Source organism: Musa acuminata, chromosome BXJ1-8 (genome assembly GCF_036884655.1).
Source record: "Musa acuminata AAA Group cultivar baxijiao chromosome BXJ1-8, Cavendish_Baxijiao_AAA, whole genome shotgun sequence".
Classification (NCBI taxonomy): domain Eukaryota; kingdom Viridiplantae; phylum Streptophyta; class Magnoliopsida; order Zingiberales; family Musaceae; genus Musa; species Musa acuminata.
In genome coordinates, this window is record NC_088334.1 from 48,568,744 (window position 1) to 48,583,775 (window position 15,032).

Here is a 15,032-nt window from a genome sequence, read left to right on the forward strand (position 1 = left end):
AGAATCCATTTTTTGGTTTAAAAAATTAGAGAAAAAAAATTGGAGGATTTCCTACCATGCATTTGAACGATCAAATTCACCTCCATGATAGAAGAAAAATCAAAACTTCATTTTGTACTTTTTCATCATCATCGATCCATCGACAAAAATAGATTGTGACAACTAATAACTAAGAAAACTCGTTTCAGACCTAAATTTAATAGGTTTATTGAATACTATGATTGTGAATTTATGATTCGGTATTTGATTTGAATTTGATCGGATTTTTAAATATAAGCTCATCTTATTTGAATTGTGGTTAATTTCATACGTCAGGTTGATGAATGATCAAAACAACTAAATTAATTTTCTTAAGAAAAATATACATTAACCGATGAATGATCAGAGTAGCCAAATTTATTATTCTTAAGAAAAAATGGTAAATTAAGATAAACGAAAACAAAAAAAAAATCCAAAATTTTAGGAGCTAAAAATTGGAAAAGACCACCAAGAACAACCAACATCAAAATAATAGATGAAGATAACTACCCTAATTACATGTATATTGTCCACAGGTTGATTGGTAATGACAGATGAGCTTCAACAGATTGCTAACTGGCAGATGATTTCCATCACAAACTTTACATGTGCCTGCATTTTAGTGTGGCATTTTATGCTTGTAAAAATGGCATACTTTTATTTTTATTTTCAATATTAAACGTCTTTCTCTTCAAGGATTACATTCCTTAGCTCTTTAAAAAACATGCATTGAGCCAAAACATTTAGGCACAGAGCATTTTGCTATAGATATATAACATGAGCAAGAAAGAACTCCATCCCCCTGTTTTCCTTTCTATCAATCATGTCACAACATTTTCTATGGAAGATATTGAGTTTGATTCTTCATGCAAGATTTTGCTGAATTGACCTTTTTTTCTTGCATCATCATGGTCATGCATTTTGAAGCTTTATTCAAAAACAAGTTGCATGTCTGAAAACACTTGTTTACTAATTCAAATAAATTTTCTTTTTTCTCGTTGATTGGAGAGCTTCAGAAGCAAGTTTGGGATGTTGCCAGCTCTAATTTTCATGTTGCTTGGCCTCTTAAAGTTCCATGGCTGCCAAGCTTGGCATGTACTTGATGAAACCTGCCAAGCTTCTAAAGCTGCTTCTGTTGAGGAAGGCATAAGAAGACAAGCCTCAATCGCATGGCCATGTCCAAATCCCAAGTTGAAGGTGGTAGTACTGCCTCAAAGCTGTCACCAGATAGCTGGCCAAAGGATTCTGCAACCAATGCATGCATTTATTCCATCACATCAGAGTCCCTGCATGGCTCTTTTCCCATCACATCCCCTCATTGGAGAGTTCTTGGATTACCTTAAAAAGAGGTGTACAGCAATTGGAATGATATGGCCCTGATGGCAGTCCACACAAAGATCCTCCTTGTCTTTATCCTCGTGTGTACTATGGAGCTCAAGAGAGATACCACTGACCCTATTGGCTCCTATTTTGTTGGAAAAGGGGACACCATGGACTATGAGTCACATGCCAATGAGATGATGAGCTGAGGGTTGACAGAGAAAGATCAGAGTTTGTGCCTGTGGAGTGGAATGAGTAAGAGAGTACACTCCAAGAATACTGGACACTGACCTCTCTTTTGCCCTTTTCAGTAATAGAAAACTACACCTTGGCAACTTGGATAAACTAATCCCGATTGGGCCATGTCCGGCCGTGCACTTCTCACATGTATCTTTTCCTTTTTGTTCTCCTCCCACAGAATTCTCACAAAGCTCTGCAGGGAACTAAGTTGACTGAAGTCACCATCAAAAGTTGACATGCCCAGATCACAGGTGTGGTTTGACCAAGGCTCTGATAAGGCCATAAAGTTTGTGGCATGCAGGAGATGGGAAAGTGAATGGCATGTCTGTGGAATGCCATATGCTCATCCCAGCAACTCTTCTTGGGCTTTCTTATCAGAGGTCTTCTTGATGCAAAGAGAGGTCATGTTTCAGCTTCCCCTGTGAGATGTAGCAAGAAATTGGTAGTGTGTGTCTCTAATTAGAGAATAGCAGCATGTAGATGATTTGATTACACCCAGAAGTTGGTAATTTACTGAACACTATGGTCACCTCATATTTCCTATCATTAATGTGCATTAAATCTTTGGACCTGTAAGCAGAAGTTGTGACCAAGAATCTTGAGGTTCCCATTTGTAATTTGCTGCTCATGATTGTAGATCTCCTTTTGTTGGAATCAACAAATTTGAGAAATGGACAGCCTAAGACTTGCTCATCATTTTATGAAGGGATGAATTGGCCTATAGCAGAAAAACTATCTCAAGTTGGGCTTTTTCCAATGGCCATATTAATGATTATGCTTGTAGTTAATAACTAGGCTTATTTAGGAACTTACAATTAATCAATCAGGGCCATGATAAGTTGGGATTGGGTAGGAGAAAACAAAGCTAAATCTGTCCTGGCTTCCACTTTGAACCATTTCATTTAATAACACTACATAACCTGTAAAGTTTGGAATTCTGTATATATAGATAGAGACTGTTGATTATGTAAAGAAACCTTTAAATTTGTCTTGCATCACAAGAACATATCATATAGTTACTAGAAATAACTTATTTAAGTTCTAAGATTTTGTGTTTTGTTATGTCATATCTGGAACTTGCATAGGATGGTCCACTTCATGTGTGTATCATAGTTGAATGGTTCACTATAATTTTTCTTGTAATAGGAAAATGCAAATGAAAACTACCACTCAAGACAGCTTGTGAAGAACCAGAATCAATCAAATGGCCAAAATAATTATTTTATATATATATAATGAAGTTACAATAAAATAAAAGCTTAAGATATAGTTTTGATTCAACAGGAGTGAATAGAAAGGTGACTGAAATAGAGTGTGGATTCTACAAACCACAAGTCCACCAAAGAAGCACTGAAACTTCATATGGTTGGATGGATTAAAATCCACCAGCTAAGCAAATCTGAACTCAAAATGATAATTTTTCTCATCCATATTCACCAGGCCAAACTTGAATGTTGAGTAAAGAAATCTGAGTCGATGTGAGCTGAGGCTAAATCAATCATTTTCTTAGCCCAATTGTGGCCTGTTTTCTCACAAATAAGTCCACTAAGCATTCCGATAAAGTGTGAGATCCGAAAAGATAGAACAAACCGAAAGAACCCTAACATCCGAAGATCATTTTATGCGAGAGAACAATCATAGTAGTTTAAGTATTTCGGGTCGATGAGTATCTTATCGATTTATATTTTAATATAATAATATTTAAATATGATAATTTTTAGTTATATATATAATTATATAATTTGTGAGGGTCCACAGGTGACATCACCCAGAAGCATCAATAGTTGCTTTGTCCAGCTACAGGTTGAGCGGTCCTCCTCCTCAGCTGCACTTAGAATGATTGGATCTTCAATTCGTTTGGAGAGAGAAGATTACAAAGGGACTGAGATAGTCGGGGGAAAATAAATCACACCCACAAAATAAATCCTAAAGAGAATATTCAGATGTCACAATCTGGTCAATCTCCCACCTAACGTGACTGACAGCTTCTCATCAATAGTCTCCACGCTTTTTCCTCTCTCGTACTGAAATGATCGACATAAACGTGTGGGAAAAAAAAAATCAAGATTTTTTATAATTTTAGTTTGTAGGATGAGAACTCAAACATTTGATTTAAAATAAATTTCGTAGAGTGAGAATTCAATGCGACGATAATTCTTTGATTACTTAATATATGTTGAGTTTTAAGGAGGGATGAAATTTTTTTTAGCAGCTTATGCTTTTGAGATAAATAATAATTCGACTAAAATATTATTAAAATCATTCTCCTGGGAAGGATTGAAGGTGGAGGAATCTGAAGGAAAGAAAAATTTTAAAGCTTAGAATAATATAGGAAAACTCATTCAATCTGCAAAACATCTGTTAGTCACTGGTGTTCAACAGGCAACAATCAACAGTCCAAGGATGGTATATAAACATGACAATGCAGTTGGATGCATAGAATTTGTGTGATATATCTTATATTTGTTACAACCCAAAAGTAAAAAAATATATCAACTTTACAAACCAAATGTAAAACATTAAGAGGTCGAAACCTCATTTTAAGCAGCACTGCTCACGGTTAATATAGCAGCCATCCAACATTCATGTCGGTACCAACTCTAACAGGAGAGTTGCCATTTTTTCTTGTCGAAAGTACTCTTAATCTGCTGGAAGTTTAGACGGGAGTTTGCCTGCAATGCCAAGCAATAACATAATGTATTTGAGATGTGCTACAGTTGCCAACATGGTGTAATTGATTAACATATGTGACGGATTTATGAAAGTAAAATGATTTGCAAAATACATATGATGATTCATCCAAGCAAAATGTCATGAGCCTTAAATATCATCTGCCACCAATCAGATGTAATAGAGGCGTAAGCTACCAAAGATATCATGAGATTACTTCTGCATTTATCATCACCAGAACTCCCACCTAAATACAAGTAAATCACGAATCCAATATGCTCGTGTTCATTATATCACTCTTTAGACCATTTTCCAGATCATGTGTGACTGGAAATTCAATCATGAAATAAAACTGTTTAGAGCAAGCTACCACCGGCCATTTCATTATCATGGAATTCAATCAGAATGATATTCAAATTTTCTTTCAGCTGTATGGCGGTCCAATTATCTTCTGGGCAGAACTTGAAAAATCTTTAGTGGCCCTGTAACTTGACATGACCAAGTCAGACTACAGCTAGCTTCAAAGAGAAATACATGACTGAATCCAGAATTTGCACACAAAAATTCTGCGAATTTACCATTATTTGCACCTACCAGATATTGAATGTTTTAGAATGGGAGAATAAACAGTCTAGGTACTATCATAATTTTGTGATTGTGTTAAATAGTTTTCATACTAAATGGAACAGCAACTTTCAATCAATCAGCAACTCTTATCTTCATGAAATATGGTTGGCCATTTGTCAGAAAGCCAATCACTTTCGAGTTTCCGGGCGACCATCTTGATAATGTGTCATTTTCCAACCAACTAAGATGCAATAATTATGTATAACATGTAACCACTCAAATCCATGTGGAATCTTCTCTAATGTCCCTTCAGATAATCAATCAATCACCATGAAAAGTTGAAAGAATCTATTACTTTGCAAATCATTCACCGTGAGCAGTGCTGCTTAAATCTGTCAAGTTTTGAAAGAACAAAATTGTGGCACTGCTTGATCCACACATCCATATATTTTGTGATTATGCTAAACAAATATATTAGTATTTTGTTGACTGCTAGCCATGCCAGACACTTATCCATGCTTTAGATATATCACAGAGGATGAGCATTTTTTATCATCAATTATGAATACCAAGGGAGAGAAATTTTATAGACCTCCTTCAGTTCACATTTTTATAAAATTAAAAATAAATATCAATTATAAATTCTAAAATATATATTTCTTTCCCCCTACCATGAGACTTCATTTATATCTCATCTGCCCACCACACTGAGAAACCAGATAAGCAACTGAATCTAACTCATGCATCACTGAATACTACAGGCTCAAATGTAAATAATAGACAAGTATGGGCCATGTGACCAAGAGGGTGAAGATAATGAAAAGAATGTCATCTAATAGGCACTATAATATTAGGAAAGAAACCAGCAACAATTAAAAAAGCATTAGTTTCAGATTGACAGTCATAGATGGGAGTGACTTAAAGAAGGCAAATAACCATTCTAGGGGCATCTAGGAAATTGTGATGTGACTGACAACCAGCCAAGCCTCTCCAAAATAATCCCATCTGGACAATTAGAAATAGTTATCTTGTGAGATTGGACAACTCCAGCATCAAGAGATGAACTGAACAGCATAGTTAAGACAGAACAGGCAGCATAAAGAAATTATTCTTTGAATTCGAAATAAAAATGCAAAACACACAAGAAGAAAAAGATGCAGATCATGTTCAGTCATGCCTTCCATTGTTATTGTCCAATTACTTTGTCAGTCCTCCACTAGTACTGAGAACCACCACTATAATTGGGTCCACATAAATGAATGAAAACAGAAAATGATGAGAAGATAATTGGTGGATCCTAGCTCAAAAGATTACAAAAAAAAGAAAAGTAACTTTGGTGCATTTGAAAGAATTCCTCGTAAATAAATTGATGAAGTCAGAGACATCTTAGCCAATTGATTGTGGTCCTTCAACAACCTTAGAGAAAGACCCAATTAAAAGTGATCTTACTAGAAGCAAGAGGAGACTCTCATCAAGAACTCCAGCAAGTATGCACAACGTTTTACCCGCAAATATTGATGTTCAGAAGAACACAGGGAGACCCAAAAACATAAATTTTACAGACAAAGCGATCTACTCTCTCATGACTGATGAAAAGAAAAGCTATGATTGATGAAATAAAATGATATCTAGAGAGGGCAATGTAAATAATGTAAGTTCGCACCACGAGGAAGAGTTGATTCCGTCGAGAGTGCAAAAGTTCCTAATTTCCAGAAACAGAAGCTACAATCACAAAAGTTTAAATCACAATCCAACCAAGAAGCTTATTAAACATCTCACCTTTGACCTCCTTGGTGGTGGAGGGAAACAGGATGGCCCGTCCCAATTCCGACACGGTCATGACGATCCCGGCCAAGTACAACATGGTCAGCATCCCTATCACCCATGGCATCAACATGAACCCAAGCACGAACGTGACGGACCCACCGAGCATGAGCGCTATCGAGACCCCTAGCATCAAGGACGCCACGGCCGCCGGCGACGCCTGCGGCAGCCTCCGCCGCCGTGGAGTCGGTAGAGGAGAACGATAAGACATCTCGTCCGTTCCGATCCTCCCAACGCCGGGGGAGGGGGCCGAGAAGGAGCGGATGGCGAGTTGTGGGGAACGGAGGACGGCGAAAAGGATGGAGCAGAGCTCGTTGAGGAACCTCGACGTCTGGTCCTCCTCGCCTCTCGTCATCTCCCTCTTCGAAGCCCTGATCCTGATCCTAATCCCAACGCTGAGTGAAGGGGGAGGGGGGTGGAGGAGGGGGCGCAGGAGGAGGACGAAGAAGAAAGGAACAGATCAGAGGCGGTGGGCGGAGAAAACAGACACGTTATATCCAGAATGCCCCAAAACGAAAAGTCCTCTACTATTATTACTAATATTATTGTTACTATTATACTATTATTTTATAATTGTTTTTTAATTTAGTGATTCATGAACAGAAATCATGAATAATAATAATAATAATTATTATTATTATTATTATTATTTCAAGCACAAATCTTTTCTTATTTAATTTCTTGGGATGGAGCTTCGTTGAGATTCGTGCGTAGTAAGACGACAGGGGGGCGACTCGGCCGTCGAACGAGACAACGTGCGGAAGACCAAACCAGAAGGCCATGCTTGCGAGGCAAGGAATTGTCGCGTGCGAACTCATTGGAGCATTCGTCTTTTGGGGTTGGTGACGCATCCTTGTCTTTTTGGCCTTGCGAGAGATCTCTCCTACTCCAAGCTTTTGGAGGTTGTCGAACACCTCACTCTACCACTCCAAAATGTGCATAATATAGGTTGGATTTTTATAAGCTGCCTAATTGTGGGTTACTCGAACGATAAACTTCAATTTCTTTAGTTATCATGGAAATGAATCGAAAAATTTTCTTTCACTCAACAATAATAACATGCCGCAATATCTTAATTATTTAAGATTAATTATATAGATTATTTTTCATGAAATAATTAATGTTAATAGTACAATGAGTAGAGATAAAAAAATATTAATAAAATTATAAATAAATATTTAAATATTTTAAGTTTAATTAAATATATAATTTTTATGAATCTCAATGATGATAAAAAAATTCATTTAATTAGGATTTACAACTTTATTGTTGTTATTTAATTAAATAAATATAGTTCAATTTATTATTTAAATTTTTTAGTAAACTCTTCTTAGGCAACCCTTCGATTTTCGAACACATTTGTATCATTTTTTATGATTCTAAGTAGCAAAATTAACTCGATTAGAAAAATTATCTAAAATTTACCTTTGAAGTTGTATGATCTTATCATGGCTAACGATGTTCATTAGAAAAAATATCATTTAAGTTGCAGGATCTTATCATGGCTAACAATGATGAAGAACTATGTAAGATTCTCCAACCACAAAAACAATAAAACTGAGTTATATAGAACCGAACCAAGCCTTTGGGAGATATGGTTATCGATATTATTGAACTGTGTCTTAGAATAGATCCTGACCCTCAACTACACTAACATGGGATGACACCCTAATTAGTCTCACATGGATGATGGCCTACAATGTGGCATGAGCCATCAAGTACGTGCCAAAGGAAGAAGTCACCACATACAAGAATTCAGAAAATAGCATTTCTTTTGAAGGCAAGAGGTTAATGTCATGTGAAATATAATAAGTATAATGCTTAAAAGAGAAGCATCAGAAAGATGCACCCATCTGAATCTGATAATACAGCATTGGTTTTGGTTAGTTCTACCCAAAATTTATTACATTAGAACACATGAGCTTGCAGCAGTTTTATTTAAACATATACATACATAAGCTGTCGATACATATACAACATTCTTTGGGCAGGTGCTTTCATTTTTATACTGCTAGTAATATTCTGAATGAAAGAAGGAAATGTGCTGAGAAGTTTCAGCAGCATCAACATCCTAAGACGGTGGCTGTAGGTGTCGGTATTCCTGCAGTCACCCTTCCCTACTGTTTCGTTCATCTCCAAACTCAGCACCCTATCATTCCAATGGTAGAAGCATAAGGGACGAGAAAGAATCCCAATGAACAAGAATCCATTTATTTCTCACAATTATGTAGTTGCATAACATACCAGATTGAAAAATCTTCTCTCTTCCAGCAATGCCATCTCCTGAACGATAGATTGACAAAAACCAGGTAAGATATGTGTAAGCAAACAGATGAAGCTCATGTAAGTTCCAACTTCCAATAGTAGTTTGGAAGGCAAAGCTTAAGGAAGTTGTTTCCAAAGTTATGCTCCAAGCTTTAGATCATCAGAAGTAAATTTGTGTCAAGCTAAAATTTATGCACCTTCAGGTACTTGTACAATTCCTGATGGCTGGATTGCTGATGCTTTTGTCAAGTGCTAATAATCCTTTATCTACTGCAATCCAAACTCCATTCTGATTTGCAGCGTATATGATGAAAAATGGGACTCATGAAAAAGGACTTTATAACAACAAAAAGTTGGATTGTCAACAGCAATGCCCTTAAAAGAGCAAAATGAAGGGAAGAGTTGATGTGGCCAACCAGATCACCAATATTTGGGAACAATGCTTGTGTTAATTAAAATTTTAATCTTCAAAAAGATCCGACACCTAATTCTGAGACTCATGAAATACTTGGCACACAACTTTCTAAAATTACAAAAAAGTGTTTTGCCAATGAAACTACTATAGATCATACCTTCTCACGAAGCTTACTAATTATCTCGAGCATCAGATGTGTCTACATCAGGAGTTCAACCAAGAACTTGGTTGTTATAATTAGTACGGCTACTAAATGATATAGCGACGAGAAATACGATTAAAAATTGGCAAGAAACTAATGTCATCATACATAAGATTTTGATTATATATATAAATTGATAAAAAAATTTCAATTGCTGATAATATTTGCTGACCCTCATCTGATTACATTCAAGCTTTGATTTTGTACACAACATGCACTGGTAGGAAGAAGAAATTTGGCACAGGCGATATAATAAAAGCATAATTAGTAGTCATTTTTTCTTAATGAAACAACGATAAGCTTGGGCTTCTGAGTAGAGACAGAAGCAGATACAAGAAAACAGTGATTGAAACTGTCAGAAAAGATTACAATTTCTTTTGAGTGCAAGCACAAAACTAGTGGTAACAAGGTTCGGATTCAGTTATTTTGAATTTATTAATCAAGCTATACTTTATTAAAGTTGATTCACAAAAGTGTTCTCTTTTAAAGGATCAGCATTTGCTTGAATCCTTGCATAATTAGCACATGAATCAAATAAATGTTAGTCTTGCTTTTATTTGAGATTAGTTTTCTAGCCAGATTTGATGACATTAATTTTCCCATACAAAAATTCCCTTCAACTGATTAGCAGTTTAGCAAAACCCATGATAATATGATTAATTCATGAATTAAATATGAGCTACACTTGCCTTTCTTGACGTTGTCTGTGCAAGTGTACCTTCTAGTACGCTCTCAAGTTGGCTGAGATGAAATTTGGAAATGTTGGTTTCATCAAGGCACCTGGAGCATATCTTTTCTGTATCAACTAAAATGTGATGAAATTTAACACACAGACACACATGGTGCAGATGGTATACCACTGAACAATCTCCAGAATCTGACAGTCTACCCTTGGATAACTAAAGTCTTTAAGACGACCCTGTTAACAAATGAAAAATAAGAACCAATGTAAAGAACTTTTTCAATGTCTCAAGTCAGAGTTACATATAAAAATGAGAATAAGTTAAGCATATCAGTTTCTTTCTTAATCGAGAAAGGTCCAATTAAGCTATCAAGTTCTCTTTGCATTGATCATTGATGAATGATTGATGTTCTATTGTCACTCAGATAACTGCAGACCGGTTGCATTCTGCTATTTATACAAATTAGTTTATCAATTCATAAATCTAACGCAAAATTTTGTGGTCCGTAAATTTTAGAAGTCATCAAATGAAACTTACAGTATTAGAATTAAACAAATCATCAACTGATGTAAGTTTTCACTGTATGACTGTTTTTGCACTCTCAATAGATGCTACTGTTGCATTTCCCCCTTTTTATTTTGAGTAAAAAAATTAATTAGTGATTAGCTGAATAACAAATGCCACTTTTGGCATAACTCTTGAGTCCATTTTGGCTATAACTGGAAGAAAAGAAAATAGCATAGTATCTGAGGCAATAACAGTTGCAATTTTTTTTTACCTTAATATGCTTTTTGTCTTAATAAAGTGCACCGTCTATCAGAATGACAACATACACAGTTTAATACTAATCATACAAAACCAAGAATGATCTTATAATTAGGCCAGAGGAGGGGAGTGTTTATTAGCATTCTTTGGTCGTATGAATTTTATTTAAAATTCATATCTAGCATAAATGCCATAGATTCCTAATGACAGTTTTGTTCAGTCCCTTTATTTTATTTGAATAAACAAATTTGACATTAGCTTCTATAGAAATGATATCAAAGCCATCATAAGATGGACATTGTTAGTCACAGCTTTATCTTCATCCATGATTGTTGTGCACAGATTAAAGCACAATTGCCACAATTATGGGAAGCATTATAATTTTCTATCAGGAAAAAAATATAAATTTACAAATAACTTAAAAAGAGCATTGACTTTGAAAAGTGATAAAGAAATATTGTATCCAGTTTTTTAGCAAAAGAGAGATTCATTCACCTGTGCAGAATGGTGTTCATTAACCTCTCTTTCTGAATCTACAAAATGACGATAATGCCCAATTATTTTATCTATGCTGTAAGATTGAGTAAATAGTTAGATCTGCAATCTGAATTAAATACCCAACTAATATTAAAGGACCATAATTGGAATTCATCTTAAGTAAGGCAACAAAAAATTAAAGATAAAAGTTATGATTGACCCTGTAAAAGTACAAAGAGGGATTCAATTTGAACATTAAATGTCAGCTACCTACCACATTACCTTCATAAGCTGCATGCAGTTAAATAACGATACTAACATCTCATCAGATTTCTGATTTTGGCCTATTAATAGGAAATTTGTGCATGCTGGATATAAAAGCCTTTCGCAACTTCTGATAATTTTAGGAAGATAATATTTCAGTAGGATAGAGTTTGATTACTGATACACCACCCTCAGTAGAATGTAATGGCAGGAAAAGAAATCCCCATGAAGCCAACCCCAAATGGTTGGGAATATGGCTTCTTGTCGTAAGATTTCCATCACAGTTCAGCTATGCTTTTATAAGGAGTTCAAGATTATTGAATAAAGCTAATTAAAAGTCATTTATGATAACCAAAGTACCACTTATTTAAGATTTACATATAATTCCACTTCTTGTGAATCTAATCTATGATGAAATGTGGAAAAATGATTATCAAACTTATAGAAGGTATTCTTCTATGCAGATTATACACAAAAAGGTACAACACTAACCTGATTTCAGCCTGTTCTTCTGTTCTGATCTAACATTTTTAAGTGCAACAGCTTTGTAATTCAGTTAGCTCCATCGACTTTTGATCGGACTTGATCTTATCTAACACTTGAGTCTGGCTACTTGGAAAACAAACTTAAGCAAGAAAGGAATAGATTCTAAATTTTAAACGATATAGTGAATTCTGTGAATGCTTAACCACATATGTCCTACTACAACAAATTGGACCATGTTATCAAAATCTGAAAAATCAAAGAGATGTAATTCATCCATCACCGGGATCTGTGGAAAAGAATTCCTTTGAAGGATGAACTAATCAATGATTAGGACTCCTAGTTTTAATTGTATCACAGGTCAATCATTCTAGCAGGATCTTCCACAACCAAGAATCGATCTTTACGAGGCATGTGAGCATTTCCATTCTGCAACGTAGGTGTTCTTATGCATGGAACGACCGGAGAGTGCTCAAAAGACAAACTTTCGCTCGTTCCACGTTTTCAGTCTCTAATATAGCGTATGCGCGGGCAAATTAAGCTTGCAGACACCCAAAAAAAAAAAAAAAATCAAGAAATGGAGAACAATTGCAGTGTCACAAGAGAATCATACGGTTCTCTCGAAGGAGGAGGATGAAGAAAGACGGGACCTGTAGGGGCTGGCGAAGTGGTAGAGCTTGCCCTTGGCGGAGAAAAGGATAAGGGCAACCTCGACGTCGCTGAGGACGGCGAGCTCCTTGGCCTTCTTGAGTATGCCGTTCCGGCGCTTGGAGAAGCACACCTGGCGGCTGGTGTTGTCCTCGATCCGCCGGAGTTCCACCCTCCGCCTTCCCATCGCCGCCGACCGCCCCCCAACTCTTAACGGTCCCGACCACAAGATGCGTAGAGCAAGACGAAGGGGAAGCGGGAGAGGAAAGGCAAATTTATAGGGCGAGGGAGACGAGAAAGGAGAAAATTCCGGTCGCCATCGGAGCCAAAGGCACACGAAAGCACTCCCCTCTCGCATCGCCCGAAAGGCGCGAGAAGGCACGCACCGTTGAGAACTCCCAAGAGACCCCTTAACACCATCTCGGGTTTGGGTATGGATCCGAATATCAATAGTGAATAATGCAAATATATCTAATGGGCCGAATCTTCTCGGCCCAAACTTTAAGCACATATTATAATCTATAACGCCCAAGCTGCGTTAGTCCATTAATGTGGAAACTACAACTAATTGCAAGCTCCAGAAACATATTATTCATCATGATTTGTTCCTCCTAATAATATTTAGATTTAATACTCTGGGCGTGTATGAAATTACAAAAAGTATAGGAGCCTATTGGTAAGAAAAATATTCATGCGTTCCTAAATAATTCAGTTTTCATCTAATTTTGATTTAAAAAATTGAAGGGCTAATTGTCGTAAAAGTTCGCTAGTTTTGGCTTTTCGCTGAAGCGTGTAACATTTTCTTTTTTGTTCTTATAGCTAGTCCTATCGACAGTTTGGTTTGAATTGAAACGAAATCAAGTTGGAATTGGAACCAAATCGATATGATAGATTCATTGGTTCCAAACCAGATCGGAATTAAACGATTAACGAGCAACGTCGGAAAGTTCTCCTCCGCCCAACTGCTCGGAGCAACAGATAGGCTCTTCGCCTGCTAATCTGATCGGCACCCCAGCAAGACGGGGCTTCCAGAAGTTCCAAAGCCGAACGTGAAGCTTTGAGAAATATCAGGCATCGGAATCGGAATCTCGTGAAGACACTGACATTATTCGGCCACACGGCAGACATTGAGGAAGACAAGGCTTCATCGTGGACCCCATCCTCCGACATGAAGGACTACAACCCGGAACGCAGTAACTGTGAGCTTGCATCATCATCGTCATCTTCCACTGCTCAAGATCCAAAGTTGCCCACCGAAACACAAAGAACAGAGGTGCACAAGTCACGGTGCAGTTGGCGAGAGGAGGCCACCGAAGATAAAGACAAGAAAAATTGATAGGAGATGACGCTCACTGCGTGTGGGAGCATGAGCAAGCCGTCGGTGTAGCAGATGGCATCGGCGGATGGGCCAAGTTAGGCATCCGGAGAACATGCTAGTGAGCTCATGTCCCATGCTGAGAAAGCTGTTCGTGCATCACCTAAAGGTTGTGATGATGCTTTCGAGGTGCTGGCAACAGCTCACGCTCGGACAAATGCCTTTCCGGCGGTGAAGGCACGGCTAGGCAGTATCCTGCAAGCTTGGCACGCCGAATGCTTGGCTGCTGCAGTGGTGCACTTCATTTGGGTTCGGCAACACTGCATCGAGCCGTGTCAAAATGACCTAGTTGTTGGCCATCGGTGAGGCGAAGGGTGGCCAAGCAGCACTCCACAAGCTTGCATTCGTAGCGTGCCACGCCTCGGCAAGACGCAGTTCCACATGAACAAACCACACAAACTCAACTGCTGCTTCAGCAAGGTGTAGCAGTAGTTCGGCTTGGCGGAGCAACGACCGAGAGAGCTCTGCAGTTCCCTCCCCTTGGGCGATGTGAAGCAACGTCGTAGTGCCCAAGCAACAAGACACTATCGCATTTGTAGCACCCGATGCCTCCACCAGACTGACGAATCCGGCAAGGAGCAATGGCAGCTTGGCATGATCCAGTCGCGGCGAAAGGGATAGACATCTTAGCATCGCCAAGCAGCTCCATGTAATCTTACAATAGCACACCGTGCCTCGACGAGATGCAGCTCGGTGTGATCAAACTATACCAAAAACCACATCTGCGATATTCGTGCTACAGCGAGTTCAGCGGTACGTCGATGTGAATACTAAAAAATAAGGCATATTTTGGGCCCAAGATACGTCACAGTCGAT

The 15,032-nt window shown here is 37.6% G+C and overlaps 2 protein-coding genes across 4 annotated transcripts; both read right to left on the reverse strand.

Moving 5' to 3' along the window:
• Positions 1-3,982: 3,982 nt before the first annotated feature.
• Positions 3,983-7,147, reverse strand: LOC135581037 (uncharacterized). 3 transcript variants are annotated; one of them, XM_065080576.1, is made up of 2 exons: positions 6,595-7,141; positions 3,983-4,250 (listed from the first exon to the last, which is right to left on the reverse strand). In XM_065080576.1, the coding sequence occupies exons 1-2, from the start codon at positions 6,992-6,994 to the stop codon at positions 4,219-4,221; spliced, it is 432 nt and encodes a 143-aa protein (XP_064936648.1). In that variant the 5' UTR covers positions 6,995-7,141; the 3' UTR covers positions 3,983-4,218. The 3 variants fall into 3 exon arrangements, with proteins under 3 accessions (XP_064936648.1, XP_064936647.1, XP_064936646.1); XM_065080575.1 differs by lacking the exon at positions 3,983-4,250 and adding an exon at positions 4,281-4,730 and having other exon boundaries at positions 6,595-7,147; XM_065080574.1 differs by lacking the exon at positions 3,983-4,250 and adding an exon at positions 5,536-5,820 and having other exon boundaries at positions 6,595-7,147.
• Positions 7,148-8,433: 1,286 nt separating this feature from the next.
• Positions 8,434-13,238, reverse strand: LOC103996047 (MADS-box transcription factor 51). The gene is made up of 6 exons (XM_009416844.3): positions 12,844-13,238; positions 11,465-11,540; positions 10,379-10,440; positions 10,211-10,301; positions 8,884-8,922; positions 8,434-8,788 (listed from the first exon to the last, which is right to left on the reverse strand). The coding sequence occupies exons 1-6, from the start codon at positions 13,197-13,199 to the stop codon at positions 8,747-8,749; spliced, it is 666 nt and encodes a 221-aa protein (XP_009415119.2). The 5' UTR covers positions 13,200-13,238; the 3' UTR covers positions 8,434-8,746.
• Between the last annotated feature and the right edge of the window lie 1,794 nt (positions 13,239-15,032).

What these genes read in the sequence shown, in the direction of transcription:
- LOC135581037 (XM_065080574.1), bottom strand. Translation starts at nt 6,994, where the DNA reads ATGACGAGAGGCGAGGAGGACCAGACGTCGAGGTTCCTCAACGAGCTC. An exon ending in CACCACCAAGGAGGTCAAAG is followed by an intron (nt 5,821 to 6,594) that starts GTGAGATGTTTA and finishes CTAATTGTCCAG; the next exon opens with ATGGGATTATTTTGGAGAGG.
- LOC103996047 (XM_009416844.3), bottom strand. Translation starts at nt 13,199, where the DNA reads ATGCGAGAGGGGAGTGCTTTCGTGTGCCTTTGGCTCCGATGGCGACCG. An exon ending in ATTCTGGAGATTGTTCAGTG is followed by an intron (nt 10,302 to 10,378) that starts GTATACCATCTG and finishes GATATGCTCCAG; the next exon opens with GTGCCTTGATGAAACCAACA. An exon ending in CACAGACAACGTCAAGAAAG is followed by an intron (nt 8,923 to 10,210) that starts GCAAGTGTAGCT and finishes TCTATCGTTCAG; the next exon opens with GAGATGGCATTGCTGGAAGA.